Source organism: Triturus cristatus, chromosome 9 (assembly GCF_964204655.1).
Source record: "Triturus cristatus chromosome 9, aTriCri1.1, whole genome shotgun sequence".
Classification (NCBI taxonomy): domain Eukaryota; kingdom Metazoa; phylum Chordata; class Amphibia; order Caudata; family Salamandridae; genus Triturus; species Triturus cristatus.
This window is the reverse complement of record NC_140592.1, coordinates 1,040,920,806-1,040,947,727: the sequence shown is the minus strand read 5'-3', so window position 1 is coordinate 1,040,947,727 and position 26,922 is coordinate 1,040,920,806. Positions and strand designations below refer to the sequence as shown.

At 48.9% G+C, this 26,922-nt stretch overlaps 1 protein-coding gene across 4 annotated transcripts in view; it reads left to right on the top strand.

The window, feature by feature from the left end:
* LOC146799314 (protein-L-isoaspartate(D-aspartate) O-methyltransferase-like) overlaps positions 1 to 26,922 on the top strand; it is a 233,574-nt gene that overhangs the window by 186,634 nt on the left and 20,018 nt on the right. For 3 of the 4 annotated variants that reach the window (XM_085626864.1, XM_085626862.1, XM_085626865.1), the window contains one exon: positions 8,153 to 8,322. In XM_085626864.1, the coding sequence (XP_085482990.1) occupies positions 8,153 to 8,322 (170 nt within the window). Of the gene's footprint in view, positions 1 to 8,152; positions 8,327 to 26,922 lie in introns of those variants that run through there. The other variant, XM_085626863.1, reaches the window with a different exon arrangement.

Genomic DNA, 26,922 nt, shown 5'->3' with positions numbered 1-26,922 from the left:
ATACATGTCCCGGGTTTTAGAATATCACCCGAGACATGGCTCGGGTTTCGGGATAACTTCCCTCCTCAGTAGAGAAAATAGTTAGGGGTGGAAAAGAGGGCCGCCAAACAACCGTCAAAGGCCTCGTTGCCCGCACAGGCACGCAGGTGCGTCGTCCAGGAGCTCGTCAGCCCAAAGCTCGAGGGAGCCATATTTGTAGACCAATCGCAATGGACCGCACTCCGCTAGCCCCTCCTCCGGGTCGCCCCTGGGGAAGCTGGTACATGGAGTTCTGGAGTGGTACACAGCAATCCCCAAACATTTTCCTACTCCCTGCTGACGAGAGGCAACTACCTCGAAACACGTGTCCAGGGATGGCACACGCCACGCATACTTACATTCACACTCGAGCATAGGTGTATCCGCCGACGCTGACCTTCAGGGACCATTTTCATTGGGGGAACACGACTGGTAGGTGTAGCAGTGTGCGACCAATCTGGTTTAACCCTACCCCTGAGAGCCTGGTTATCCAGGCCTCCACCTACCAATCCTCGTTCCCGACCGCCCCGCTGGACCGGGATTCCAAGAGACTAGAACAGTTTGGCAAGAAGCTGTTCTCTTCCCTTAGTTTGGGCCTGCGGTCTTTGAACACCGCTTGTCTCTTGGACCGTTATTCCCACTCTCTGTGGGATGCGGTGGAGGACGCGCTGCCCCTGTGTCCGGAGGAGGTCCGGACACGACTCACCCAGGCTCTGGCCGATGGGAGGGATGCCGCGCGACATGCTATACGTTGTGGGCTTGACAACACGGACTCGCTGGGTAGGGCCATTTCTACCACAGTGGCGCTTAGACGTCACGCCTGGCTGCGGTCCACGTCATTTTCGAGCGATGTCCAGAGCACTCTCATGGACATGCCGTTTGATGGCACTCGCCTGTTTGGCGAGAAGGCGGACAGTGCGCTGAACTGCTTTAAGGACTCCCGGGCTACGGCCAAGTCCTTGGGCCTCTCGGCCCCGCGGTCGCAATCTTCCGCCTTTCGCCCCTTTCGTGGCCAAGGAAGGGGTGCCTCCTCACGTGCGCCTAGCCACCAGCCGCAGAACCAACCTGCGCGCGGTCGCGGACGTGGTTTCCGCCGAGGCGGTTCTGGAGGACGACGAGGTCAGCCCACATCCACCCCGGCAGCATCCGCCTCAAAGCCTTCCTAGTCCGAGCTTTCAGGCCCATTCCACGCCAGTGGGCGGCAGAGTTCGCCATCACCTGCTCCACTGGCGGTCCATCACATCGGACAGGTGGGTGCTGCAAATCGTCCGAAGGGGCTACTCCCTCCCCTTCGAGACGACCCCTCCAGCCATGCCACCGCAGCACCACCGTATCTCGGGGGATCATTTGAATCTTCTCCACGAGGAAGTTTCGGCCCTCTTGGCCAAGGGGGCCGTCGAGCGCGTTCCGAGTCCAGAAGTAGGTCGTGGTTGTTATTCCCACTACTTTCTGGTTCCCAAGAAGGGCAAAGGGGGCCTACGCCCTATCTTGGACCTCCGGAACGTCAATGCCTTCCTCTGGAAGGAAAGGTTCAAGATGTTGACTTTGGCTCAGGTTCTAGCTGCCCTAGACCCCGGAGACTGGATGGTAGCGTTGGACTTGCAGGACGCATATTTCCACATCCCCATCCTGCCGGCCCACCGGCGTTACCTGCGGTTCACGGTGGTCCACGAGCACTTTCAGTTTACCGTGCTCCCCTTCGGCCTCACCAGTGCCCCTCGGGTGTTCACGAAAGTGATGGCGGTGGTCGCAGCTCATCTGCGCAGATCAGGGGTTCCAGTCTTCCCCTATCTCGACGACTGGTTGTTGAAGGCGGGCTCGCCCCAGGCAGTCGTCTCCCACCTCCAGACTACGGCGGATCTCCTGCATTTGCTGGGGTTTTCCATCAACGTGCCGAAGTCACACCTGAGTCCCTCTCAGAAGCTCCTTTTCATCGCAGCGGTTCTCGATTCGGCGCAGTTCCGGGTCTATCCACCGGAACAGCGGGTCCGGGATATTCAGGCCCTGATTCCCATCTTTCGGGCTCTATCCTGGGTTTCGGTCAGGCTAGTGTTGCGGCTTCTGGGGCTGATAGCCTCCTGCATCCTACTAGTGCATCACGCCAGGCGGCGCATGCGGGCTCTGCAGTGGGACCTGAAGTTTCAGTGGGCCCAGCATCACGGCAACCTGTCCGACCATGTCTTGATCTCGGAGGGCACTGCACAGCAGTTGCAGTGGTGGCTCACGGACCGCGATTGGGTCCCAACCGGAGCATGTCGTAGTGACGGATGCGTCCCTCCTGGGATGGGGTGGCCATATGGGAGAGGCGGAGATCAGAGGCCTCTGGTCTCTGGCGGAGTCTCGTCTCCACATCAACCTGTTGGAGTTGAGAGCGATCCGACTTGCACTGAAAGCCTTCCTTCCCTCTGTCAGGGGAAGTGTCGTGCAGGTGTTCACGGACAACACCACCGCCATGTGGTATTGCAACAAACAGGGCGGGGTGGGGTCGTGGACCCTTTGTCAGGAGGCCCTGCGCCTCTGGACGTGGCTGGAACACCAGGGCGTCACCCTAGTGGTTCAACATCTGGCGGGCTCTCTGAACGCCAGAGCAGACGAACTCAGCCGCCGGTGCATGATGGATCACGAATGGCGTCTGAACTCCGAAGTGGCGCAAGGTCTCTTTCAGCAGTGGGGAGAGCCTTGGTTAGATCTATTCGCCACCGAAGAGAACGCGCAATGTCAGTAGTTCTGCGCGTTGGAATTTCCAAGGCGGCACTCGCTCGGCGACGCTTTTCGTCACGAGTGGAGTTGCGGTCTGTTGTACGCCTTTCCGCCTATACCACTACTGCCCAGAGTGCTGAAGAAGATCAGGCGCGACCGGGCCCAAGTCATCTTGGTGGCTCCGGATTGGGCACGAAGGTACTGGTATCCCGAGCTACTCAGTATGTTGACCGATCCTCCGATACGTCTGCCCCTTCGGGAGGATCTTCTGTCGCAGCAGCAGGGGACGGTCCTCCACCCGAACCTGTCCAGCCTCCACCTCCATGCGTGGAGATTGAGCGGCGGCAGTTGATGCCATTTGACTTGCCTCCTGAAGTCTGTGATATCATTCTGGCAGCCAGGCGTCCCTCCACAAAGACGGTATACGCCTGCCGGTGGAACAAATTTGTGGCATGGTGCACAGCAAAGGCTGTGGATTCCCTTTCCGCCCCTCTTTCTGAGGTTCTCCTCTTTCTTCTTTCTTTGGCCCGGCAGGGCTCTGCCCTGGGCACCCTGAAAGGTTATCTTGCTGCCATCTCTGCCTTCTTGCGGCTTCCTGATCAGCCTTCTCTTTTCAAGTCCCCTGTAGTTACACGCTTTCTAAAAGGCATTACTCACACGTTCCCTCCTGTCCCTTTTGTAATGCCTCAGTGGGACTTGAATCTTGTTCTCACATTTCTAATGTGTGCTCCCTTTGAGCCTCTTCATAATTGTCCTCTTCGTCTGCTGACGCTTAAGACTGCTTTTCTGGTAGCCATCACCTCGGCTAGACGGGTGAGTGAGCTCCAGGCTTTATCTTCGAAGCCTCCTTTTCTCTCTGTTCATCCGGACAAGGTTGTCCTTCGGCCTCGTCCCTCCTTTCTTCCGAAAGTGGTGACTCCATTTCATCTTGGGCAGTCTGTCACCTTGCCCACCTTCTTTCCGCCTCCGCATCCTTCCAAAGAGGAAGAGAGGCTCCACCGTCTGGACCCAAAACGTGCGCTCTCCTTTTATTTGGACCGCACAAAGCAGTTCCGGGTGGACGACCAACTTTTCGTTGGATACGTGGGTGCTAAGAAGGGGAAGGCTGTGCACAAACGGACCATCTCTCGGTGGGTCGTTTTGTGCATCAAAATGTGTTACTCCTTGGCAAAAAAGGACCCTCCTGTTGGGCTGCGCGCCCACTCTACTCTGGCCACAGCGGCTACTACTGCTTTGGGACGGGGTGTCCCTTTGCAGGACATCTGTCAGGCGGCGACGTGGGCTTCGCTACACACGTTTGCCAGGCATTATTGCCTTGAAAGCCAAGTCCGGAGGGATGGCTTCTTTGGCCGTTCTGTCCTCCAGGACTTTCTGGTGTGATCTTGGTTCGCAGACCCACCACCGGGGATGGTATTGCTTGGGTATCTAGTCTAAGGTGAGGAATCTAACTAACGTGTTTCTTTCAGATGAACAAGTTACTTACCTTCGGTAACGATGTATCTGTAAGAAACATTAGTTAGTTAGATTCCTCACCGACCCACCCATCCTCCCCGTTCTGCGAACTGACCTCTAGGGTTAAGGTTATCCTTTTCAGGCCCCTAGATTTTATTTTTGGCACCAGTGTCGGTCTTTGCATGGCTCTGCATTCCTGGCGCGGAAGGCTATGTACAAGAACTGACGTCAGCGCGCGAGGGCGGCGTCTAAGTACTCCGACGACGTCATCCCGGCGCACGACGCCGATGACGGACGCGGAGCCGCAGACGACGCCTAGCGACGCGCAAGGGGTATTGCTGACGAAAAATCTTCCGGATCCAGTCTGACGCCTGGGGATATTCTAAGGTGAGGAATCTAACTAACTAATGTTTCTTACAGATACATCGTTACCGAAGGTAAGTTACTTCCAGTAGAAGCCAAATCTGACAAACGCCCTCCATGAGGAAGTGGCACATCCCCCAGATGCATCTGTAATACCTCACCACGTGGCATTGTGGTAACAGAAAGGCCATCTCCCTCACGTATGCGACCCTAATGAGGAATACGGAGGGAGCTAGCATGCTTAAGGTAACGATGGCAGGCTGAGGTGGGAAGGCTCGAAGAAGAGGACTGGGGAAGGCCTGGCAGTTCCCATGGGGAGTGGCCACCCGGGCCAACTTCCGTCTCATCCAACTAAAAATCCTCCACAGGACATACTATACCCGGGTTCTGTAATACAACATAGGCCAGGCTTCGGACAGAGGCACTTTCTTTCACACACTGTGCGATTTCCCGAACCTCTGACCCTTTCAGGAAGGGGTGACGACACACATGGGGGGTGGACATGGGGGTGTCTTTGCAGCTGAACACATCGCAGGTGTTATTGAGGATCTAGACTGACTTTGAGGTTTCTCCTCACAATAAGTTACTGATCAACCTTGGCTACGTAGTAGCAAAGAGACACATGGCTAGGCGCTTGGGTAGCCTGCAGTGGTAGAAAGGGATGGAAATGTTTAGAGTGAAAGAAAGAATGGTTTGTGAGGGTGGGGTTTGTTTGCGTAAATATGAGAAAATATAGAAACCTGGGCGGGTAGAGCCCTAGACATTGGCCTGCAGGTGGGGGAGGACGGTGTTATCGGGGGGGGGGGGGGGGGGGAGTTCGGGAGTGTTGGATGGGGGGTGGTTGCATACTCGTGATCACTCCTCAGAGTGGGAGCGGGGGAGGGCGGAGGGCGGGAGGAGGCCTGGTTGTTGCTCTAATTGATGACTGCAGGATTTAGTTGGATTGTTATGTTATTGATTTTCTGATTATTGTGGTGATCTTTAAAATCAATAAAATATATTTGAAATAATCCCAGTAGTGTTCAAACACTTAACAGCAATAACATATTTAGGTACAGAGAGTACATGTAGGTGTACATACACATTTAGGTCAATTCATCCTTAGTGCGAAGTCTGAAGGAGGGTGGAATCACATTTAGGCACAAAATCATGCAACATAGTGAGAAAAATGCAGTGGTAAGATTTCACATTAGGTTTAAAAGGGTGTGCATGAATATATATATAACATTAGGTTGTCGACACACTGAAGTGCATAATCCGAGTTGGCGCTGCAGCTGCATGCGGAATCCTTTTAGAATGTTTATACCCATTTAGGTGCAAAATCACATTTAGGTGCAAAATCACTCTTGGTGCACCATCACCAAAAGTGTGGAACCACGTTTAGGAGCCCAAGTCACATTCAGGAGCAAACAAACACACAAGCAATTAGGTGCAAAATCACATTTAATTGCACAGTTACTATTGTTACAGCATCAACAGGAGTGTAGAAATGCTTTTAGGCGCAGAAATCAAATTTAGGAGCAAACATTAGTTTAGTTGCAAAACCATCGTTGAAGCAACAAAAATAGCACTGAAAAGACACATAGAAGTGCAAAACACATTTGGGTTCAAAAATCACATTTAGGTGCACATTCACCCATGATATCAACCGAAATGTGGAGACGCTTTTAAGTGTTCTTTACTCTTGATAAACATTAATTCAGGCACTAATGCGAAACAAAGAAAGAATTTAAAAATGCCTATACTTTTCTGAGTTCATTAGTGTTTATTTGGACATTACCACTGCCATACAGGGTGACTGACTGTTCCTGGTTCCGATAACCCTCAATAATAGGGAAAACTGCAGGATCACATACTCTTTTGGCAAACCTTAATACAGCTTTCGACATAATAAGGCTACTTTGGTGGATCTGTTTGAACCAAGATACATTTGCAATTAATTGTTTACGGAGGTAATCAAGTTCGTTGACCTTTTCAAGCTCCGTGAAGTAAAAGTTGCCTCTGGAAGATCTGCGTGCCATAGATTTCCTTTTTAGCTGCATTAACAATAAGTGAACACCTCTGGCAGGAATCAGGTAATTTATTCATGGGCGTTTGAATGCCCTCCGGGATCTTTGGAAGCAGCCAGGTGACATCTGGAAACAGTGAGGCCTTAGTTCCCCCACTATCATTGTAGGAGTATTGTGTGTACATTCTGAAAGACACTTCCTATTTAACAACATTTGGGGCCTTGTCTCTTTCCATTTGAGCCTCATCTTACATTGGCCAATTACTTGAAATGTAACTGAATAATCAGCTTAAACAAAGTAACTGGAAGTGTCAGTTCCAGAAACACTTTCCTCAGCTTGGCCTGGGGTGCAGTGCGAAAAGCAGATTTCAAAAGAACAAATGCCGCCTATAAGGCCTTCCTTTTAAAGGGCCTTAGCCCTCTCGGATCAAGGCATTTCCCCATAGACGTAGAACGTCTAAGACTCATTGACGCATCAGGCCCTTAATGTTCTGCATGTTCTGAGATCACGTGGGACACTTGATGAACAGGGCTGTCCTCGTCTTTAAAACCTCCAGCCGGCCTGGCCCCCATGGACCTCAATTCAACAAAGTGCTAGGGGTATAGGAAGTGACTTCACGTCCCCTTGACCTTCACTTTCACTCACACAGATATATGCTTATACATACACACACACTCACACAAACACACAGTCTGCCTATGCATGCACCCACATACACACTCAAAATTGCTATTTGTACTCCATTTTTTTATTTAAATAATAGCGAATAATGTAATATTATTCACTATTACTATAATAAAAAATTGACCAAAAACGATGAGTGAAGCCACCACCGACGTCCATAAAGACGAGCTGCTTCTGATTCTGCCACTGATTTTGCCACTCCTGAGCAGTGCCAGGGGTCACAAGAGGCATGGCAGGGGTCGCAGAAGCGACCCCTGTCGGTCCGTAAATGACGTCCAACTCCCGGACACACAGCTAGGTGGCTAATGAAGTTTTTCCCACTCTTGTCACTGAACACGTGGGTAGGTATTAGAAGGCTTTAATATTAAATACTGCCACATATATTGCAGTACTCTTCATATGAATAGCTCATTTGGATTACTTTGCTCTAGTATGAGTAAGATACTTTTGTTTGATAACTCAGCTGCTGCAGTAGCCCTATCAAGCCTCTAATATTTTATGTCAGAATTTACAGAACCTGCAGGTAATCTGTTTACTGCAGAGACTTGAGGGACTTGGCCGAACTTGAGGTACAGATGGAGTTATACTGAGGGGGTTTTCCGCAACGTTATTCATTTAAAGATTCAACCCTGATGATTCAAGGACACATCATACGCTACTCGCTTCTGTATTGTAAACCGCATTACTGTTGCATTTCCAAAATGGTTAATCATTTCTGCCCAATCACGCAGTCGATTGATAAAGCAAATGTATAATTTGTCCATTGTAAATACAGTATTTGAAACCATATGATCCAAACAAAAGGACTGTTCTGATGTTCTGTTACCACCTTAAAATCTCCACATATTTGTATAATTGCTTCAGGTCTTAAAGGCCTATAATTTATCGTGGATGATTTACATGTCATGTTTCTGATTCTCTTGCAGTTGCTGGATCATTTGAAGCCCGGAGGAAGACTCGTTATTCCTGTTGGGCCAGAGTATGGAAGGCAGGCCCTGCAGCAGTATGACAAGACCAGTGATGGCCAGATAGTCCAGACAGAGTTGATGGGAGTGATGTACGTGCCTTTGACGGACAAAAAGAAGCAATGGCCGAGGTAAGCGAATGTCAAGGTAGTCAATGTTGGGGTCAGGGACCTAAGGGGTCTCATGAAGCAAAACCACAAATGCCTCAAAAGTGATTAAAGAGCAGCTAGTTTGGACATGGACCATAAAACCTAAATAATTGCTCATGCAAATTACCATCATATACAAACATGGTTGCAGATGGGGAAAGCCTATCTTTGCCAAACAAACCACGGTGATAAAGGAACTTAATATTATCACATTTGGACTCCTACACTGTAATCAAAGTGAACATCAAAATCAAGCAGATAAAGGAATCGGGAAAGACCGCAGACTGCTCAAACGGCAGAACCTAAATTGCTCCAAAAGGATCTTCATCAGACTGAGGCGCCTAGAAACAAATACAAATACCCACAGTGATTTACAAAGAAAAAGAGAAACTCACATGTATGCATACAAATTGATTATTTCTGCCAGCTGAAAGTGCAAACAGGAGAAGTGGTGGCCTTCTATTATAAAGTTTGGTTCTTTATAATAGAAGGCCACCACTTCAACTGCAACATCACAATCTCAACACAATAATGCACAGGCCTGCGCCCTATGAACAGTCACACTTGCAAAGGCGATATAAAAGTATTAGACTAGCAGTCCCAATACCCAAAGCAAACAAAGATGAAGCCATAACTGTAGATTACAGCAATTCCATGGCAAACCACCAGAAGATCTCGGTGCCACTTTGCACAAAGAGTGGGAGAACAGATACACACAGGAGAAACATATTTAGAGAAAAGAGAGCAGAGTTTTAATTCATGGACTGGAAATATCTACAGAGAGATTGCTTGATTATGCATATCATGAAAAAGCTAGTAAGCTTGGTAGCACCTCAGATTTCCTGCAAAAAATGCCTCATGCCATGTCATCTGAGACGACGGTGGTATGTGAACTACAATAATACGCTACATGTTAACTCCAGTTAGTCACTTAAGGCAAACTCTATATTTCACCACCATTAGTCAGCAAGGCAGTGTGATAAATTAGGCACGCCCCTAAACTGCATATGGCTTTCTAGTCCCCTTATCGTGCACAGCACAGGGGACGAGATGAGCTCAAATATCTATGTTGCAAGTAGCTTTTCCCTTGCCATCCTGGCATTTCACTGCACACACCTTACTATCAGCATGAGCGTCAGTTTGTATACGATGCCCACCTACGTTTCACTCAATACTGAAAATTCTTCCTTGGCTCATGTCATGATGCTGACTTTATGGAAGCCAGTGTAGGTTTCAGATGTGTGCAAAGGCACAGATACCGGTGTCCTACTTTGTGAGGCATATTTCAGTGCATATACTACACCAACAGCCACACGTGATGCCATTTTTCTATTTGAGAGGTGCCATGGGCTGTCTACTGAAGACATAGTTGATGAGTGTAGGAAGGTGGATATCTGACTATGGTTACCCCCAACTTTTTGCCTAGTGTCTAGCTGGTTTTTCGACTTAGTTGGCCTGAGATCCTGCCATTCAGGGTCTCAGGCTGTCTGCTCTCTCCTTAAAATGGACTCCATGTACCCTAGGTACATTCCCAATTGGTAAGGATCACCTTATTGGACCCTGTACAGTGTACCCTAGGTACCCAGGGCATAGGTGTACCCTAGGCCTCCCAGGGGCTGCAGCATGTATTATGCCACCCCTGGTCTGGCCTTCCAATCAGACACAACTGGCTGATCACTCAGCTGGGGCAAGGTCGTGTAATCACCCCTTGCTTAGATATAGTATGCCTATATCTACCCTTATATATAGACACATGTGTACCTATCATTCACTCCTATGGCAGGCCTTAACAATCCTGGAGGCAGAGTGCTTGGTAACATGTGAGATGGTGCTCTAGCATGAGCTGAGCCTGTCTGCAGCTTTCGGAACCATGTCCTTATAGCTGTTCTATGATATAGCCTACCATATACTCTTAAAGTGCCTTATAATCTTAAACGGTTATGGTAACTATGGTTTGGCTTTATCAAAACATGTCGTGTAAGGTGTCTAACACTTTGGAATAATACCCCCATACCATTTCTGGTGATGAGGATAGTATTCCTCCCTTCTAGAGGGAGAGACATGTTAAAATCCTACTTTGCTGTTTAACTCTAACCAAAGCCTCAGCATCACAAAATGGATGCTGCTGCCACAGACACAAGTCTGACCTCCTGCAGCTGGGAGTGATCCCAGCCAGGGAGGCCTGGACAATAGGTTTCCTGCTTGGGGAGGTGCTAGCACCTCCCCAGACAGCCTTTAGTGTATTGGGGCAGGGTGGGCTGAAAGGAATGAGACATGCCTGGGGCACACAAGGTGTTCCTTGCATAGTCCAGTTCAAACCGGCGCTGGGGCACTCCAGCCCCAGCTCTGGCGCGAAACTGGACAAAGGGAAGTGGGTGTAACCACCCCCTCCCAGGTCCCACCCATAAGGCGTGACCTAGCAGGTATCCCAGCCCCCCAGATTAGTATAAGAGTGGGAGTTGGGCCTCAAGACTTTGGATTATCCTGAACCTGCAAAACTGAACAGAAACTCTGGACCTTCGACATTCGACGAAAGAAGAAGACTGAAGAATCTCCCTTGTAGCCAAGGAGTGGCTACCCTGTGCAAACAGGCACCATCAAGAGACTACCCTTTGCTTTGCCCACGTTCTACGAGGAACCGACTGCAGAGCCTGACCCAAGCCTTGACTTCCAGACTTCTCCGACCCTGATCCACATCGACAGCAAAGCTGAGATCCGTGGAGGCGACGAGTGACGTGGGACCGGCTACCTGGGAAAAGTGGCTAGTAACTTAAAGCGCAGCTTCTGAGGTACCCTCGAAGTTGTGCACCGGGGATTGAGAAGCCCCAACCCCAAGCACCATCTGCACCGAAGATCAGCCCCCCACACTCCACGAGTCCTGCGTGGGGCCCTTCAGCATTTTCCTGCTTGCCGCGTCTGTCCGGTTGCTTGCCCGCTGGCTAGTGGCCTTTGTGACGACGCACCCTGAAATCTTCTGCGCTGGTTTGGCTCCTCCAGACTGGCTCCCGCTTCTCTGCAAAGAAGAAGCACCCCAGACCTTCCTGGTCTGCACCAGAAGCAAGTCCTTCGTTCTTCGTGGGTTCCGCTTGCCAAGGCTTGGTGAGTCCTAGTCCAACTTCGACGCCGCCGACAGCAAGAGCCTTCGTGGGACAGCTCGCCTCCTGGTCGTCCTCGACGCTTCCTGGTCCTCCTGGCTGCAGCGACAAGCTTCACCTTCACCTGCAATCTTCACAACATCGCCTGGTTCCTTCCTGGTTCCACGTGGTCACTGGCTAGTGACCTTGACTCTGTCCCTTCTGCTTGCAGGTTTCCTTTCTTCTTGATCCCAGCCTTGGGATCCACCGGACACTCTTCACTGACTGCCTGTCAGCATCTTTCTTCAGGCATCCATAGGAGTCGACGACGAAAACGACGCATCTTCACCCCTATGCACCCGCAGCCTGTGGGCTAGGTAACTTGGGTACTCCGGTGCTCATCAGGATAGTGACTATCCTAGTGTCTAGTTTTCAAGTCTCAACTTCCTAGCTACTCCGGAAGTGTCCTAAATCTACCGTTTTCTAAACTGTACTATTGCTATTGACTGTTACGCATTACGCGTGAGTGTTTCCACTCTGCACACGAATCCCGTGGGCCTCCCACTTCCTAACTAACGCTAGTGTAGTGTAGCCCCAGCGATTCCCTAGGCCTAGGCCTATTCTATTTCCGTGACAGTGGTTCTTATACCACTTACTTAGTATATGGTTTGCGTGGCCCCTAGGGCCTAACTGTATTACTTACCTGTGTGACTTAATGTATGCATAAATAAGACTGTGTTGTACTTACCTCTAATCTCATAAAGAGTGCTGAGGGTTTGCTTAGAATAAATACACTTTATTTTATATATATATCTGTTGTGGTGTCCTTTCATTTGGTATTCAAGGGATTATATATGGTATCACAGCTGGCTTCACATGCCATTCAGAGTTTAGCCTAAGACTGCTCTTGTCCATGCTACCACTAGGATAGCTGGTCTATAAGGTTGACTTTACAACCAATCACCATAAGGGTATTTGGACTGATATAAGGTGTACACTAGAACTAGTGACATCATACATCAGGCCAACTTCTCACAATGAGGTCCACTAAATATCTAGTCAACATTAACAGAAGAGATCTAGCCCCACAAATATACACACGCTACCTCCGAGAGAGCTACTGGAATAGTGAAACAAGGCTTCTGAGCCTGCTTCAGGGGCTCTGGAGGAGCAGATCCTCTTGTTGCAGGAGACGTGCCGCTGGTCTGGCTCATGCACCATACGATGGCATCCTCAGAGGACTCTCAGTACTTGAACACATGGACAACCATTGCAAGGCCCACTACCGCAGCCACGCAGACTTTCCAGCATGTGGCAGATACCTGATAATGACAGCACTTCCCTATGAAATTAATGACTGACACGCTGATGGGTAGGGTTGTGCAGATGCATCTGTAATTATTTAAGAACGTGAAGGAATCTGTAATGGGAGCAGTGGCACCCTCGTAGGAATTCTGGCCACTTGCTCAATTTATATAATAACACCTGTGCTCTCTCACTTGATTGCTGTCCTCAGCAGGCATATCACTAGACTTGCTAACACCTACTGTAACATGCATAGTAAGCAAGTTTATGCCATGTCAAATTGTAACCGGAGTACGCACACCAGATGGAATGTCTGCAGAAGGAGCTGTGGCGACCAGACGTGATGCATGACTGACAGCACCTGGTACATAAGCACATTGCTGGAGGTGTTTGGCTGAACTGCCCTCCTGAGACTTGGTTGGTGCACACCACCTCACAAGCCTTGCTACATTTGTTTTGACCCCGCATGTTGTTCTACTGCCATGCTGCTGAGACATAGCATTTCAACCAACAGTGCTAGATGTTGGCGTTGCACCTGTGTGTGAGCTCGCAGTACCTTGTTTATCCAATTGATTTTCTTCAGTGAAGTGAGTAGGTGTGTGCAATGTCCTTGTCACGTCCACTTTATGCATGCCGGACTACACTGTAATACATGCATCCCTCAAGCCCCCAATTACACTGTGCAATCTATCAGCAGGAGAAGTGTTGCCTTCAATGCACTTTGTGACCTTACACGTCTTCAGGTGACATTGTTGTGGCTACTACATGCGTCCTGTGTGGCAAACAGACTTGCTGTTTGGCCATGTCTATTTCAGACCCCACATTGGAGGCAGACATCATAGTCAAGCCATGGATGGCCAGGTTTAGGTTTCACATGCAGAAAAACTGGTGGTGACATATCTCAAAGAAGGATGACATTGCAGTGACAGTGATGGGTGCCTGGTTTGGGATGCCTGTGGGGATGTGTGTCGTATGAGCAGTATAAGAGCTGTGAATTTGCATACATATCCTGGTCGGCGTGCCATACCATCACTGGGAGGGACAAGGATGAGTTTAGTGACATATGCAACAGAGGCACCCTGCAAAGCTGTCATAGGTGAACCCACTGCCAATACATTGCATGCACATTTTCCTAATGAGTAATGTGTTTTAGTAGTTACATAATGATACTTTGTTTTTCTGCTCCTGTGTCATGGTTCGAAGAAGCAGCTGCTTGACTTTGCTCCTCATTCCTGGAGGACATGTCTGCAAACCTGCATAAACAATCTGGCAGGATGATCCTGTGCACTTACATGGAAAGTGCTTCAGAACAATGCCCGTGTACTGATTGCATTGCTGTTGTTCCCTCAACATTCCCTTGTATCCTGCGAATTTACAATTCTGTAGTAGGGGATCTCTGTGTATAGTCATAATCTAGTGAATAGTCCCGCCCATGTGCGTGGACCCCGGAGCAATACAAAATAATCTCTAAAAGGTGACAAATCATGCAGACCTGCATACACCTTTAAGAGAGAATTTAATTTAAAGACAGATAATGCAGCCTATACCCACAGGCTACACTGTCCAGTACTTCAACTAGAATTCCACCAACATCCACAAACAGCACTGCCTGTCTAGTTTTTCTCCACATAGGAAAAAACCCTGCCTCTACCAGCAAAAGCCTCTGGAATGATAGAGAGGAAGGAGTGGACAGACAAGCCCCATAGGCTGCCATTATGTGGCTTGGAACAGGATACTGTGCCTTTAAGAAAACTTTCCAGTTTTCCAGAACTTTCCCCAGTATCCCAGAATGCCCAGCAGGTCCCATTTACTTTCAGTTCTTTTTTCCGGCTCCTGCTAGCAGGACCCTGGAGCATTGAGCTCTCCCCTTTCAAGGGTTTAATTGAGATTTTGGCAATTTTAGTCATTTTTTCTTGTGTTTAGTAGCTGGTACTGTCAACATGCCTGGCTTGTTCGACAAGTGCCCGGAATGTGGTCGAAAGAAGGCTAAAACTGATCCACACGAGGTGTGCATAGGTTGCCTTCCCCAGTCCCACGTGCCTGAAAGCTGTACCATCTGCCACTCGTTCTCTGCAAGGACCCTGAGGGACAGAATGAAGATCAGGCTTCAAGTTCTGGAGGAACGAAGACTGAAGGCACCAGGTGGGTCTGGAGGGGCTGATTTGGCCCATACTGAGGCCTCTGGGGGGCTCCCCAGGGGCAGGAAGACCAGTAAACGCTCCCACTCCCCGTCGACGTCGAGGGCGTCGACGGCGACGTCGAGGAGGATGACCACCGTCTGTTCGCCGTCCCCCCAGGGCTCTGGGGAGAAGCGACGTCGACGATCGCCGTCGAGGGACGTGCATAGGCCGCCGTCGACTACATCGGCGTCGTCGGCGACGACGCCGTCGTCGGCCCCGTCCAGCGGTCGTCGTCGAGATGGGACCCGGCGTCGGCATTCGCCGTCGAGGGATCGCAGCTCGCCGTCGATGAAGAGGAGAAGGAGATCGACGTCGAGACGCTTGAGGTCGCCGTCGAGGCGAAAGTCGCCGTCGAGGCGAAGGTCGCCGTCAAGGCGAAGATCGACGCCGAGGAGAAGATCGGCGTCGAGGCACAGGTCGCCGTCGAGGCGCAGATCGCCGTCGAGGCGCAGGTCGGCGTCGAGGCGCAGATCGACGTCGAGGAGAAGATCGACGTCGAGGAGTAGATCGACGTCGAGGAAGAGAGAGTCACCGGGATCGGTGTACTCGGTGGTGTATACGCCGCCGCGGATGCCTCCGTCGCCTCCTCCTCTCCCGCCGACGCCGCCGCCACTGCCACCACCACCACCTCCACCACCACCGCCACCTCCACAAACACCTCCACCGCCGCCACCTCGGCCGCGGGCGCTGCCTCCGCCGCCCCAGCCTCTGTCGCTGCCACGCACCCCTGTGGGGCCGCCGCCGGTTCCTCCGCGGTCGGTTTCCCTTCCACGGTACCCGACTCCGCCGCAGGGGACCCCGAAACCACGACGCCCACGGTCGCCTGGACCAGCGAGGCCGGTGGACAGGCCGAAGCCGAAGAGGTCGCGCTCCTGCTCTCATAGGAGGAGAAGATCACGGAGCCGTGGACGGTCTTCGTCGGACTCAAGACGACGCCGTAGGAGGTATAGGTCCAGGTCGCGCACCTCGGACAGAGGTCTTTCCCCGACGCTGTCGGACTCCCCGGGGACGAGGGTGTCTCCTGTGGACGACCTGGTGTCTTTCCAAGAGGTGCTGTTTCGAGGGGCTGCAAAGTTGGGTATCACGGTGACGGTTCCAACACCCACGACGTCCGTGATATTCGAGACGCTTCATAAAAAACACCTGTCTCGCCCCCTACTGCCTTTGGTACCAGGACTGGTGGAACCCGCCTTGGAACTGTTCCTTACTCCCGCGACGACGAAGGCCGCTCCTTCCAGGCTCATGAAAAAGTACAGGGCCCCGGAGTCGGATCCGTCATTTCTGAGAGTGGACCCGAAGCCGGATTCGGTGATCGTGACGGCGGCAAGAAAACAACATGCGACCGCCCCGGCCTCCACGGTTCCGCCCGACAAAGAAAGCCGCTGGCTGGATTCTGCGGGCAGGAAGGTGTGTGGCACCGCCGCCACCACCATGAAGGCGGCGAGTGCAGGGGCTTTGTTGGGCCGTTACGACTGGGCCCTGTGGGAGTCCCTGCAGCAATATGCAGACCTCCTGCCACGGGACAAGAAGGAGGACTTCTTGGAGACGGTGCGCGAAGGCATGCTGGTGTCCAATCAAACGATCAGCGCAGCGGCGGACGTAGCTTTATTGGCCGCCCACGCCTACTGTCACGGCGTCCACCAGCGGCGTCATTCGTGGTTGCGCCTGACGTCACTCAAGCCAGAGGCGCAGCAAAGAGTGGCCAACCTGCCCTTCTCGGGGCAAACCCTGTTCGGGAAACATGCGGACGATGAGATGGCCCGCATGAAGGCTGAAGCGGAAACCCTGACGGCCGTCGGGTTGGAGAAGGCCGAGAAAAAGAAGCGCCCGTTCCAAAGGAGGTTCGGATCGTCGGGCAGAGGGCGAGGGCAGGGCTCGGGACAGCAGCAGCCACAACAGCAGCAGTTCCGCAAGCCCTTCCAGAAACGCCAGAGGGGTAGAGGAGGCCAGCAGGCTACTACCACAACCAAGGGCCCGGCCGGGTCTCGGCCCTGAGCGGTTACTTCCCCCTCAACCGTTACCCACTCCAGTGGGGGGAAGCATTCAATTTTTTCCGGCAGTGTGGAGAAAAATTACTCAGGACAAGTGGGTGCTGAATATTGTTTGCAATGGATACAGTCTTCGGTTTATCAGCCCGCCTCCAGCGATTCCGCCGGTCAGCTCTCGATTCCAGCTGAGAGAGCTCCAGGCGGAGGCAGACATCTTGTTGAGAAAAAAGGCGGTAGAAGAGGTACCTCTGTCTCAAAGGGGAAGAGGTCTGTACTCTCGGTTCTTCCTCGTTCGCAAGAAGGACAAGAACGAGTTCAGGCCCATTCTGGATTTGAGGCAGGCAAACAAATGGATTCGCAGAGAGAAGTTCCGTATGCTCTCGTTGCACCAGATTTACCCTCAGCTGCAACGGGGAGACTGGCTCTGTGCCATAGATCTACAGGATGCGTACTTCCATGTGCCCATAGCGAGGAAGCACAGGAAGTTCCTGCGATTCCAAGTCGGCGCCAATCACTATCAATACACAGTACTGCCATTCGGGCTAAAATCTGCACCCAGGACTTTTTCAAAGTGCATGGCGGTGGTGGCGGCACACCTGCGGAAGAACAAGGTGTTTGTCTACCCCTATCTGGACGATTGGCTGATCAAGGCATCATCCTTCGCGGAAGCGCAAGAACACTTCCGATGGACGTGCGAGCTCTTGCACAAGCTGGGGTTACACGTCAACATGTCCAAGTCGGTCACGACTCCGGTCCAGTGCATACAGTACCTGGGGGCCTCCATCGATACGCGGTCAGCAAGCGTGTCTCCTTCGGAGGAGAGACGGTTATCACTCCTTCGGAAGGCTCAGGACCTCAGTACTGCTCCATCGACAACAGTGCGGAAGGTGTCGTCTCTACTGGGGTCGATGGCCTCCTGTATCTTCCTCACGCCTCACGCTCGGCTGCACATGAGACCACTGCAGGAGTGTTTGGAGGATCAGTGGGATCAGAGGACAGGCTCTTGGGACGACAAGATACGCCTGTCGCTGCATGCTCTTCAGTCTCTGAAGTGGTGGTGTTCGGCGGAAAACCTCCTCAAGGGGGTTCCCTTCCACAAGGACATTCCCACGACGAGTGTCGTGACGGATGCGTCTCTCCAGGGCTGGGGAGCGCATTCCGGGGCCTTTCAGATTCAGGGGAAGTGGTCTGCTTTGGAAGCGACGTACCACATCAATTTCCTGGAACTCAGATCTGTCTTCCTGGCACTGAAGGCCTTCCTTCCGTCCTTCCAGACCAACTCGCTGCTGATACAGACGGACAATACAACCACGATGTATTATCTCAACAAGCAGGGGGGGTCGAGATCGCGCACTCTGTCGCAGGAGGCGCAGGCGATCTGGCGCTGGCTGCTGGCCAGAGGACTGACGATTACGGCCACGCATCTGCCAGGAGTGCAGAATGCTCAGGCGGACGCCTTGAGCAGGCTGATTCAAGAAAACCACGAATGGGTCTTAAACGACGAAGTACTAGGAGAAGTCTTCGCAAGGTGGGGGACTCCAGACGTAGATCTGTTCGCCACCGCCGAAAACAGCAAATGCCGAGACTTCGCATCCAGGTACTACCAGCGGGGGACGCTGGGGAATGCGCTATGGATCGATTGGTCGAACAGCTTTCTGTACGCTTTTCCACCCATTCCCCTGATTCCAGCGGTGCTCATCAAGTTGTCCCAGTCCAGGGCGCGGATGATCCTGATCGCCCCGGAGTGGCCCAGGCAGTGGTGGTTCACGGACCTTCTTCACCGGTCTCTCCTTCCTCACATGCGGTTGCCGTGCAGGCCGGACCTTCTCACGAAGTTCGGGGGGCGGATGGTGCACCCCAACCTCTCGTCTTTGAGTTTGGCGGCATGGCTCCTGAAATAGTGCAATATGGCCATCTGAATCTACCAGACGATTGTATGGACATTCTGAAGGAGTCCAAGCGACCTTCCACTAGAACATCCTATGCTTACAAGTGGAAGAGGTTCTGTATCTGGTGTAAGTCCAAGAACTTTGATCCGACAACATGTAAGGAAGATGTCATCCTTCCATACCTTTTACATCTGGCGCAGTCTGGCCTTAATTTCCATTCCATTAAGGTTCATCTGGCTGCTTTGACTGCTTACAGGAAATGCCCTTCACAGACTTCCTTCTTTCAGATCCCTGTGGTCAAGGATTTTTTGGAAGGCTTGAAGAAAGTGTTTCCTCCCGTCAGACTTCCCTCGCCTTCCTGGGACTTGAATGTGGTGCTGTCCAGACTGATGAAGGAGCCTTTTGAACCCATTCACAAGGCTTCATTGCAGCACCTATCCTGGAAGGCGGCGTTCCTAGTGGCCATTACATCGGCCCGCAGGGTGAGTGAACTTCAGGCATTATGTTGTCAAGAACCTTATACTGTATTTCATGCTGCTAAGGTTGTGATGCGTACTCACCCTAAATTTCTTCCTAAGGTTATCTCTGATTTTCATGTCAACCAGACCATAACTTTACCTACGTTCTTTCAGAATCCCTCTTCGCCAGCGGAAAGGTCTCTCCATTCCCTGGATGTTCGGAGGGTGTTGAAATTTTATCTGGATAAGACCAAGGATATTCGTAGGTCTGACCAATTGTTTGTTAATTATGGCTCAGTCAGGACTGGTCTTGCGACCTCTAAGCAGTCCATTTCTCGGTGGATTGTGTCCTGCATACAATTGTGTTATCAAAAGGCTAATAAGACCTTAGGGGGTAAACCTAAGGCTCATTCCACCAGGGGCAAAGCTGCCACGACGGCTTTGCTGCGTAATGTTCCGATTGCGGAAATCTGTAAGGCGGCCACTTGGAAGTCGGTCCATACCTTTGCTGCGCATTACTGTCTGGACACGGATGCCAGGGCAGATGCTCAGGTTGGGCAGGCTTCGCTGCGAAATTTGTTCGCACAGTAGTGGTAGTGTCTTCTGTATTCTCCACCGCTTTTGTTGTGTGGGGATGGGCTTGCCATTCTATTCACTAGATTATGACTATACACAGAGATCCCCTACTACAGAAGGAGTAGTTTCTTTTCTGTAACTCCAGTTCTGTAGTAGGGGTATCTCTGTTATAGTCATAAGCTCCCGCCCTCCTCCCCGGTGGAGAGATACATATTCATATGTAGAATGCTACAGGTCTGGCGTGCTACGCCTTCAAAAAGAACTGAAAGTAAATGGGACCTGCTGGGCATTCTGGGATACTGGGGAAAGTTCTGGAAAACTGGAAAGTTTTCTTAAAGGCACAGTATCCTGTTCCAAGCCACATAATGGCAGCCTATGGGGCTTGTCTGTCCACTCCTTCCTCTCTATCATTCCAGAGGCTTTTGCTGGTAGAGGCAGGGTTTTTTCCTATGTGGAGAAAAACTAGACAGGCAGTGCTGTTTGTGGATGTTGGTGGAATTCTAGTTGAAGTACTGGACAGTGTAGCCTGTGGGTATAGGCTGCATTATCTGTCTTTAAATTAAATTCTCTCTTAAAGGTGTATGCAGGTCTGCATGATTTGTCACCTTTTAGAGATTATTTTTTATTGCTCCGGGGTCCACGCACATGGGCGGGACTATTCACTAGATTATGACTATAACAGAGATACCCCTACTACAGAACTGGAGTTACAGAAAAGAAACTACTCCTTCCTGTGCAGATCACTGGGAGCTCTAGCCACTTCAACTTTCAGCTATGCAGTATCTGTTATTGGTGAAAAAACAGGACCTAAACTAGTCTTAGTAGAGTGGGCCTGAACTGCTATACCCTACAAAGTGCAAGGTTTTCTGATGTGGCCTTTGCCAGAGCTGTCGAGGATGTCCATCACCCAGCCTCTGACCATAAGCCTTGTTGGCCGCCTCACCTGTCCATGGAAATAAGCAAATGTTTTGCCTCCTGTCAATGTGCTCACCCTGGGTGATCTGTTTGAACCTCCTGTTGTCGTCTTGTGGATCTGAATGCCAACACTGCTTTCCATTCTGTCATGTTGCTTTAATTGTGGGATGTAGTCCCGGTCACTGACATCCTGGCCCAGTTCGATATTACGCACCACCTGACTTGTAAACTCGTCTGGTGATATTGTTCAGGAGCTGTGCTCCGGGCTTTTGTTATATTAGCTTCATATGTCACTGGTGCGCTTCTTGGATTTGGTGACATTAGGCACCTTGTTGGCTTTTTTTTGCATCCTTTTACTGCTTTTCTAGGGGAGGCTCAGTTGTGGGTTGCATGTAGTGGAGTCCGTATAACTGGTACTTTTCTCAATGGTAATTGTTCTGTGTTCTAGCAGTGGCAAACACTGCGTTTTCGTGCTCTCTGGCTTAAGAGCGCTGCTCTCGCCAGACTTTGTGATCATCAGCAAAAGAGCTTTAAGAAGCACTTCTGAGTGATAGGATTAGACTCGGCCCACGTGTTGAGGACCTTAAGCACAGCATTTGATTGGGCAGAAGTTGTGCGTAGTCCCCCCCCAAAAAAGTGCTTTTACTCCTTTTTTGGTTTGTGGGAAAGTGTATGCTCAGTACAGTAGGAGTTATTTGGTTACGCTGGTAAACGAATGATCACAGCTATTGGCCTTACCTTTTTATTTTAAAAAGTTAGGATAAAGGCAGCAGGTTTAGCATATTTATTGTAAAAAGCATGTGCAAAATCCGATAGACATGTAAGAGTAGATTGTTATTACGCTGTGATAAAGCCTGCAGACAGGCGGCGGGTTTCATGAGATCTCCAACATTCCTCAAGCAAGCAAGCTCCTTGGTGTTGGTCAACCCTTCCGACAAGCCTGGGGTAGAAGATTTTCACTTTAATAATCCTTGTTAACACTCCTAGAAAAGATTGTATGTTTTTTGCCAGCTGCAGTTTTTCCATAATTGTAATTTTATGACTGTAAGCTTGATGGTTGCCATGTGGGAAATCTTATGTGCAATGCTGTATGCTTGAACTGGGTATAGTAACAAGCATTGATAAAGGCTATAGGTGTGATTGGTTCATTGGGGTATGCTATGTCAGATGCCATTGGTCTGGCCTCCTCAATATTAAAGGTATGGCAGGCAATATGCCTGACTTGTGTATTGTGAAAAGCCTATACTAAAGCCAATAGCCCTTCAAGTTGGAATGCTATTATACAGTGTTAAAGCCTATAGACAGGTATATTACTTAGATTCTTATAGCTTACCGTAGTAGCCAAGGAGTGTGATGTTTATTATCCCTCTAACAAACACTTGCACTAAAGATTTGTACTGTGATAATACTTAGGAGGGGTTGGGTATTGAGTTACCAATTGTACATTTGTATATATCTTTAATTTTAAGACAGTGTACTTGACGATTGCTCTTGAGAAAGCTTATGCTAACTTCAGTAGGCCTGAGTTTCTTATGGTGATATGCAAATTTTAAAGGCTAGAGGCCTCATTGGTTTATTGGTAAACGGGTTGTCAGATGCTAAATGTCTAATCTATTTATTATGAATTATGAGGTGATTGTTTGTACACTGCGCTAAAGCCTCCAGACAGGTATTTAGTTACAAATAATCTCACCATCTACCACAGTAGGCAAGGGTGTTGGTATTCTTTACTCCCTCTTACAAACCCTGGGGTTTGAAGATCTGCACTGTTGGGCTTCTTTTAGGACTGGGTGTATATTGCTTTGCTAGCTACAATTTTGTGCATTTTTATAACTTGATGACTGCATGCCTGATGTGTACTTTGTGAGAAAGCTTATGCCCAATATAGCAGGCACCAGTTGATAGTGATGTGAAACCAATTTTAAAGGTTAGAAGCATTATTGGTTCATTATGAAGTCATGTCAGATGCCAATAGTCTGTTCTGTTATTAAAAGTTACAACACAGGATCTATAACTGACTTATTTTTTATTAAAAGCACATGTTAAAATGAATAGACCTTTAAAGGTGTACTATATACTTTTGCACATGGCATTCACCAAGCTATCGGGATCTTAACTTGATAAACACAGCCAAAGTTTTGGGGTAGGAGTTTTAGTGACAAAGATCATTGTTGCCCGTTATGCCTTTGAACCTGGTGCAATTTCAAGCCTTGCTGGCAGTGGTGAATTAGAAATTTGATGTATTTTACAAATTGCATGTATCATGGATTTATCATATGAAGAGTTCTGTCACCATGGTCTTGATGTTATTTACGTTCAAAATAAATCATGTATTCGTAGAGGAGAGTGAACCAACAAATTAACTGTGGGAGTCACGCCAAGGCTCAGCTCTGGCTCCAAGAGCCTGTGCACAAGCCGAGTCTTAAAAGTATTTGGCTTGTAAATCATGCAACCAAGATCATTTTAGAATATAATTTGACTTAAAAATGCAAATAAGTGTATGTTTGATGGCATGTGTGGCTGTATAAGTCCACCAGCTAGTGTTGGGCTCGAAATTGTGCACATTGATTTTCTTCCACACTTCCAAGCTCAACACTAGATGGCGGACTTATGCTAAGCTTGTGAATCTACAGCACTACATGCCACAAACAGTGCTTATTGGGTAAGTAACATTACATTGTGTCACAACAAGTATTTAATAAAAAGTTAGAGTTTTTAAACATGAACTAAGAAACATTCTTGCACTCGCCTTGATGGCAATGCTATTAGTGAACTGAGAGGTTAAGGGTCATGTGTACCCTGTATGTGAGCTAGATTCTTATTATTCATGGAGCTACATTTTAGTCTAATAAATCAAGCTAAAGAGGCAATTTTTGGTCAGAACACACCCTGAACTTCACGTATTTGAAAGTGCCATCATATATTATATTGAACAACAAGCATTGGCAAAGCCAATAGGTCTTGCCTATGAGAGCTACTGGCTTAGTCAATGTTGTGTAGCTGTGTTGTACCGCAGCACGTGTGCTGTACAGCATGGCTAAAAGTAATAATAAAAGTGGCACATTGATGCAGCCAGCACTGGCTGAGTCTTAGCATTTTTTATTACTCCGAGGCAATACAAGTACACGTGTCGGGGAGGATTAAAAAAAGGTGCTGTAAAATGGCCAGCGCTGGCTGCATCGCAGACCTTTTTTTTATTGCTTCACCGATGAAACACAAGAGGGAGGGAGGCAACATGGATGACAGGAAGCAAGGATGCAGTTGAGAGAGGACACAGACAAGGGAGGGTATGCGGGAGGGCCTGGGGGCAAGCAGTCGGACAACCAAAGGTTGGAGTAAGGGTCTGGGGCAATCAGACCAACAACAGATGATGGGAGGGAGGGGCTCGTGGCAAGCACATGGAGGGTGGGAATGAAAGCTGGGGGCTAGCTGATAGACAAAGGAGAGCTGGAGAGAGGGACTGGGGGATAGCAGACGGACAACAGAGTGTGGGAGGGAGTGGCTAGGGGTAATCAGATAAACAACGGAGTGTGGTCTGGAGGTGCTGGGAGCAAGTACACAGACAAAGAAGGGTGATGGGAGGGGCTATGGTAAGCAGTCTCAAAACAGAGGGTTGGAGTTTGGTGGGTCAGCAGGCAGGTGGGACTGGGGGAGGAACACAAAGAGGGGAGAAGTACACAAGGGAGACAGCTGAAAAACATACACTCTCACAGAGAGCGCGTAATTAAAAATATTTTAAAAAAAAGCTTGAAAAAATGAAAAGTGGAAGGACACAAATAATGCGTCTATACTCCAGGGAGGGATAAACACACGGAGAAGAAATACGTTTATAGAAGCAAACCAATAAAAAGCAAGCAAATGAAAGTGACAATGAAGCCAACCAATGGTAGGCAGTGGGCGGATTCTAAGCCCCCTGTAAGATAACAAAAGGTGTCTCAAGAGACAGCACGTGCAGTGTCTTAGGTGAAACCTAAAAAGTAGGCTTGGTGAAAGAAAGTGTTTACCAAGTACCTCACAATTTGGTCAAGCATGAAAGCCAGGATTGATCCAAGATTTTCAAGTTTCACTGTACGCGGATCAGCCACTACATGGGGTTTTCTTTCTGACATCAAATGTTAATGCCTTTCCCTTAATTCTTGGAGGGTGAGATTAGAATATGAGTGACAGGCATACTCCACATTTTATTTTTGGCAGTTTTACGTAACGCAAACCATGTCCAAGGGCATAAGAGTGCTTCACAACAGACAGATACTACATTACATTTAGTTTTTCAGCACAAGGAGATTTGCCTGGGATTCATAGTATGCTGAGCCGAGGCTGAGATCCAAACCTGGTTCCCCATGCTACATGGTCGGCAGCTGTAGCCACTACGTCACGCCAGGCCTTTGGCTCAAGCTTTCAGTGGCTCATCCAACTCTATGCCCTGGCATAGAGTAAGAAATAGTTTGTTGATAAATCAAAATCAAGGACAACAGCTGTTTTAATGTAGCTGTTTTTAAAAAACTTTATTTTAACTTTTCTGTCACTGCGAGAGGAAGACAAGCATCCCAATCAATAGCATAACTACAAAATAAGCAATCAATTTTTTTACATTTACAAAAGAGTATCAACAGGATTCAGAATCAATCTCTTCATTAATTGTAGAACAAATAAACCTTTGTAGGGTTTTAAGGTCAGCATTAGAGACTTGCGTAACAGTTCTGACATGTTCGTCAGATCCCCTTCCACAAAGCAAAATCTTTTCACATCTGTCTTCAATGGGCGTCAAACTTTTTCCAACTTGTAGACTCTATCATGCAAGATAACGGATAATTTCTCTATAGCATGTATTTTGAAGAATTTTTGCCCACCACATATGTATTGACGGAGTAGATTGGAGTTTGGAAACCTGCCCATTGCCATTCAAGCTCTCAGAAACAAATGTGAAATAGGTTTGCCCGTCGGGTAGTTAACAGGAATATATACCGTTTTTCCCTGGATCACCAGGCAGCACCATAAAGGGCCGTAATGGCATGGTAATTCCTCTTTTAGCCTCAATTTGTGACAGAATTTCCCTCCAATACATTTGTATATGCTTGCAAGCTCACCACATATGGAACAGAGAACCGCTTTCTTCATCGTTTTAACAGCATGCAACCTTGTTGAAGACAAATACCATCGAATCATAGTTTATATGCATTTTCTTTGTGTTGCACAGAGATAGTTCACCACCATTTTTGAAAACCCTTAAATGTTTTTTTTTCTCCCAATTAACGAGTTTGTGTATGTCAACATGTGTGTATATGTATGTTTCTGAGGGTAAAACTGTATTTAATTAAAGAAATGGGTCTGTTTTGAGATCACCAACTCAATGCAAAGTCTTCTAGTGGGATTTACAAATCACAGTTTGCATTGGTTTGTCACCCAAAGTAACTCAATGCAGCACAATTACTTTGCATCAGGGAGGTGTTCCACGGATGGAGCATTGTGTTACTTTGCATCACAGTGGCATTGCTTGGGTGGAGCATGGGCATTGCTGTGCCTTCAGCCATTGGTTTTGACGCCAATCCATATCTACAGTGACTTGTAGATAAGAATGTACGCCAAAATCCTGCACCTGCCTGAGGCTGGCATTACAAGGAGAAATATTTGTATTTCTCCTTTTTTCCTGGTTGCATGTGGGCTGCTTTCTGCAGCACACATACATAGAGAAAATAGCCTCAAAGGATAGTTTTTGTGCAGGAAGAGACCTACTATGTCTCAAGGGTATCCACGTTGGGACAAGGCTGCACAAAGCGTGCCAGTGAATGCAGAGAGCAGAACTACACCATTTCTTTGTAGATATGGCGGAGTTCTGCTCTCTTCAGTTCATGCCACACAGCATTGCAACTTTACTTGTTGCCCTGCATTGTGGTAACTATTTGTAAATCTGTGCTTGTGTGTTTTCTTCAGGGCACTAAGCACTGCACTCACCATCTAAAATCTTACATTGATGCTTTTCTTATCTCTGTCAATTAAAGAGCTTTTTTGGCTAGGTTTTCTCATATTATTTATTGTATTGGCAATTCATTTCGCCTGAATCATTGTAATGAGTGAATGAATGATCAAGAATGAGTTCTTAGTGAACTATTGTTTCTGATGTATCATTTGAGATCCTCATCACCACCATGCTAGCCACCAGAGTCACAGAGACCTCAAATGACTGAGACAGAAGTGTA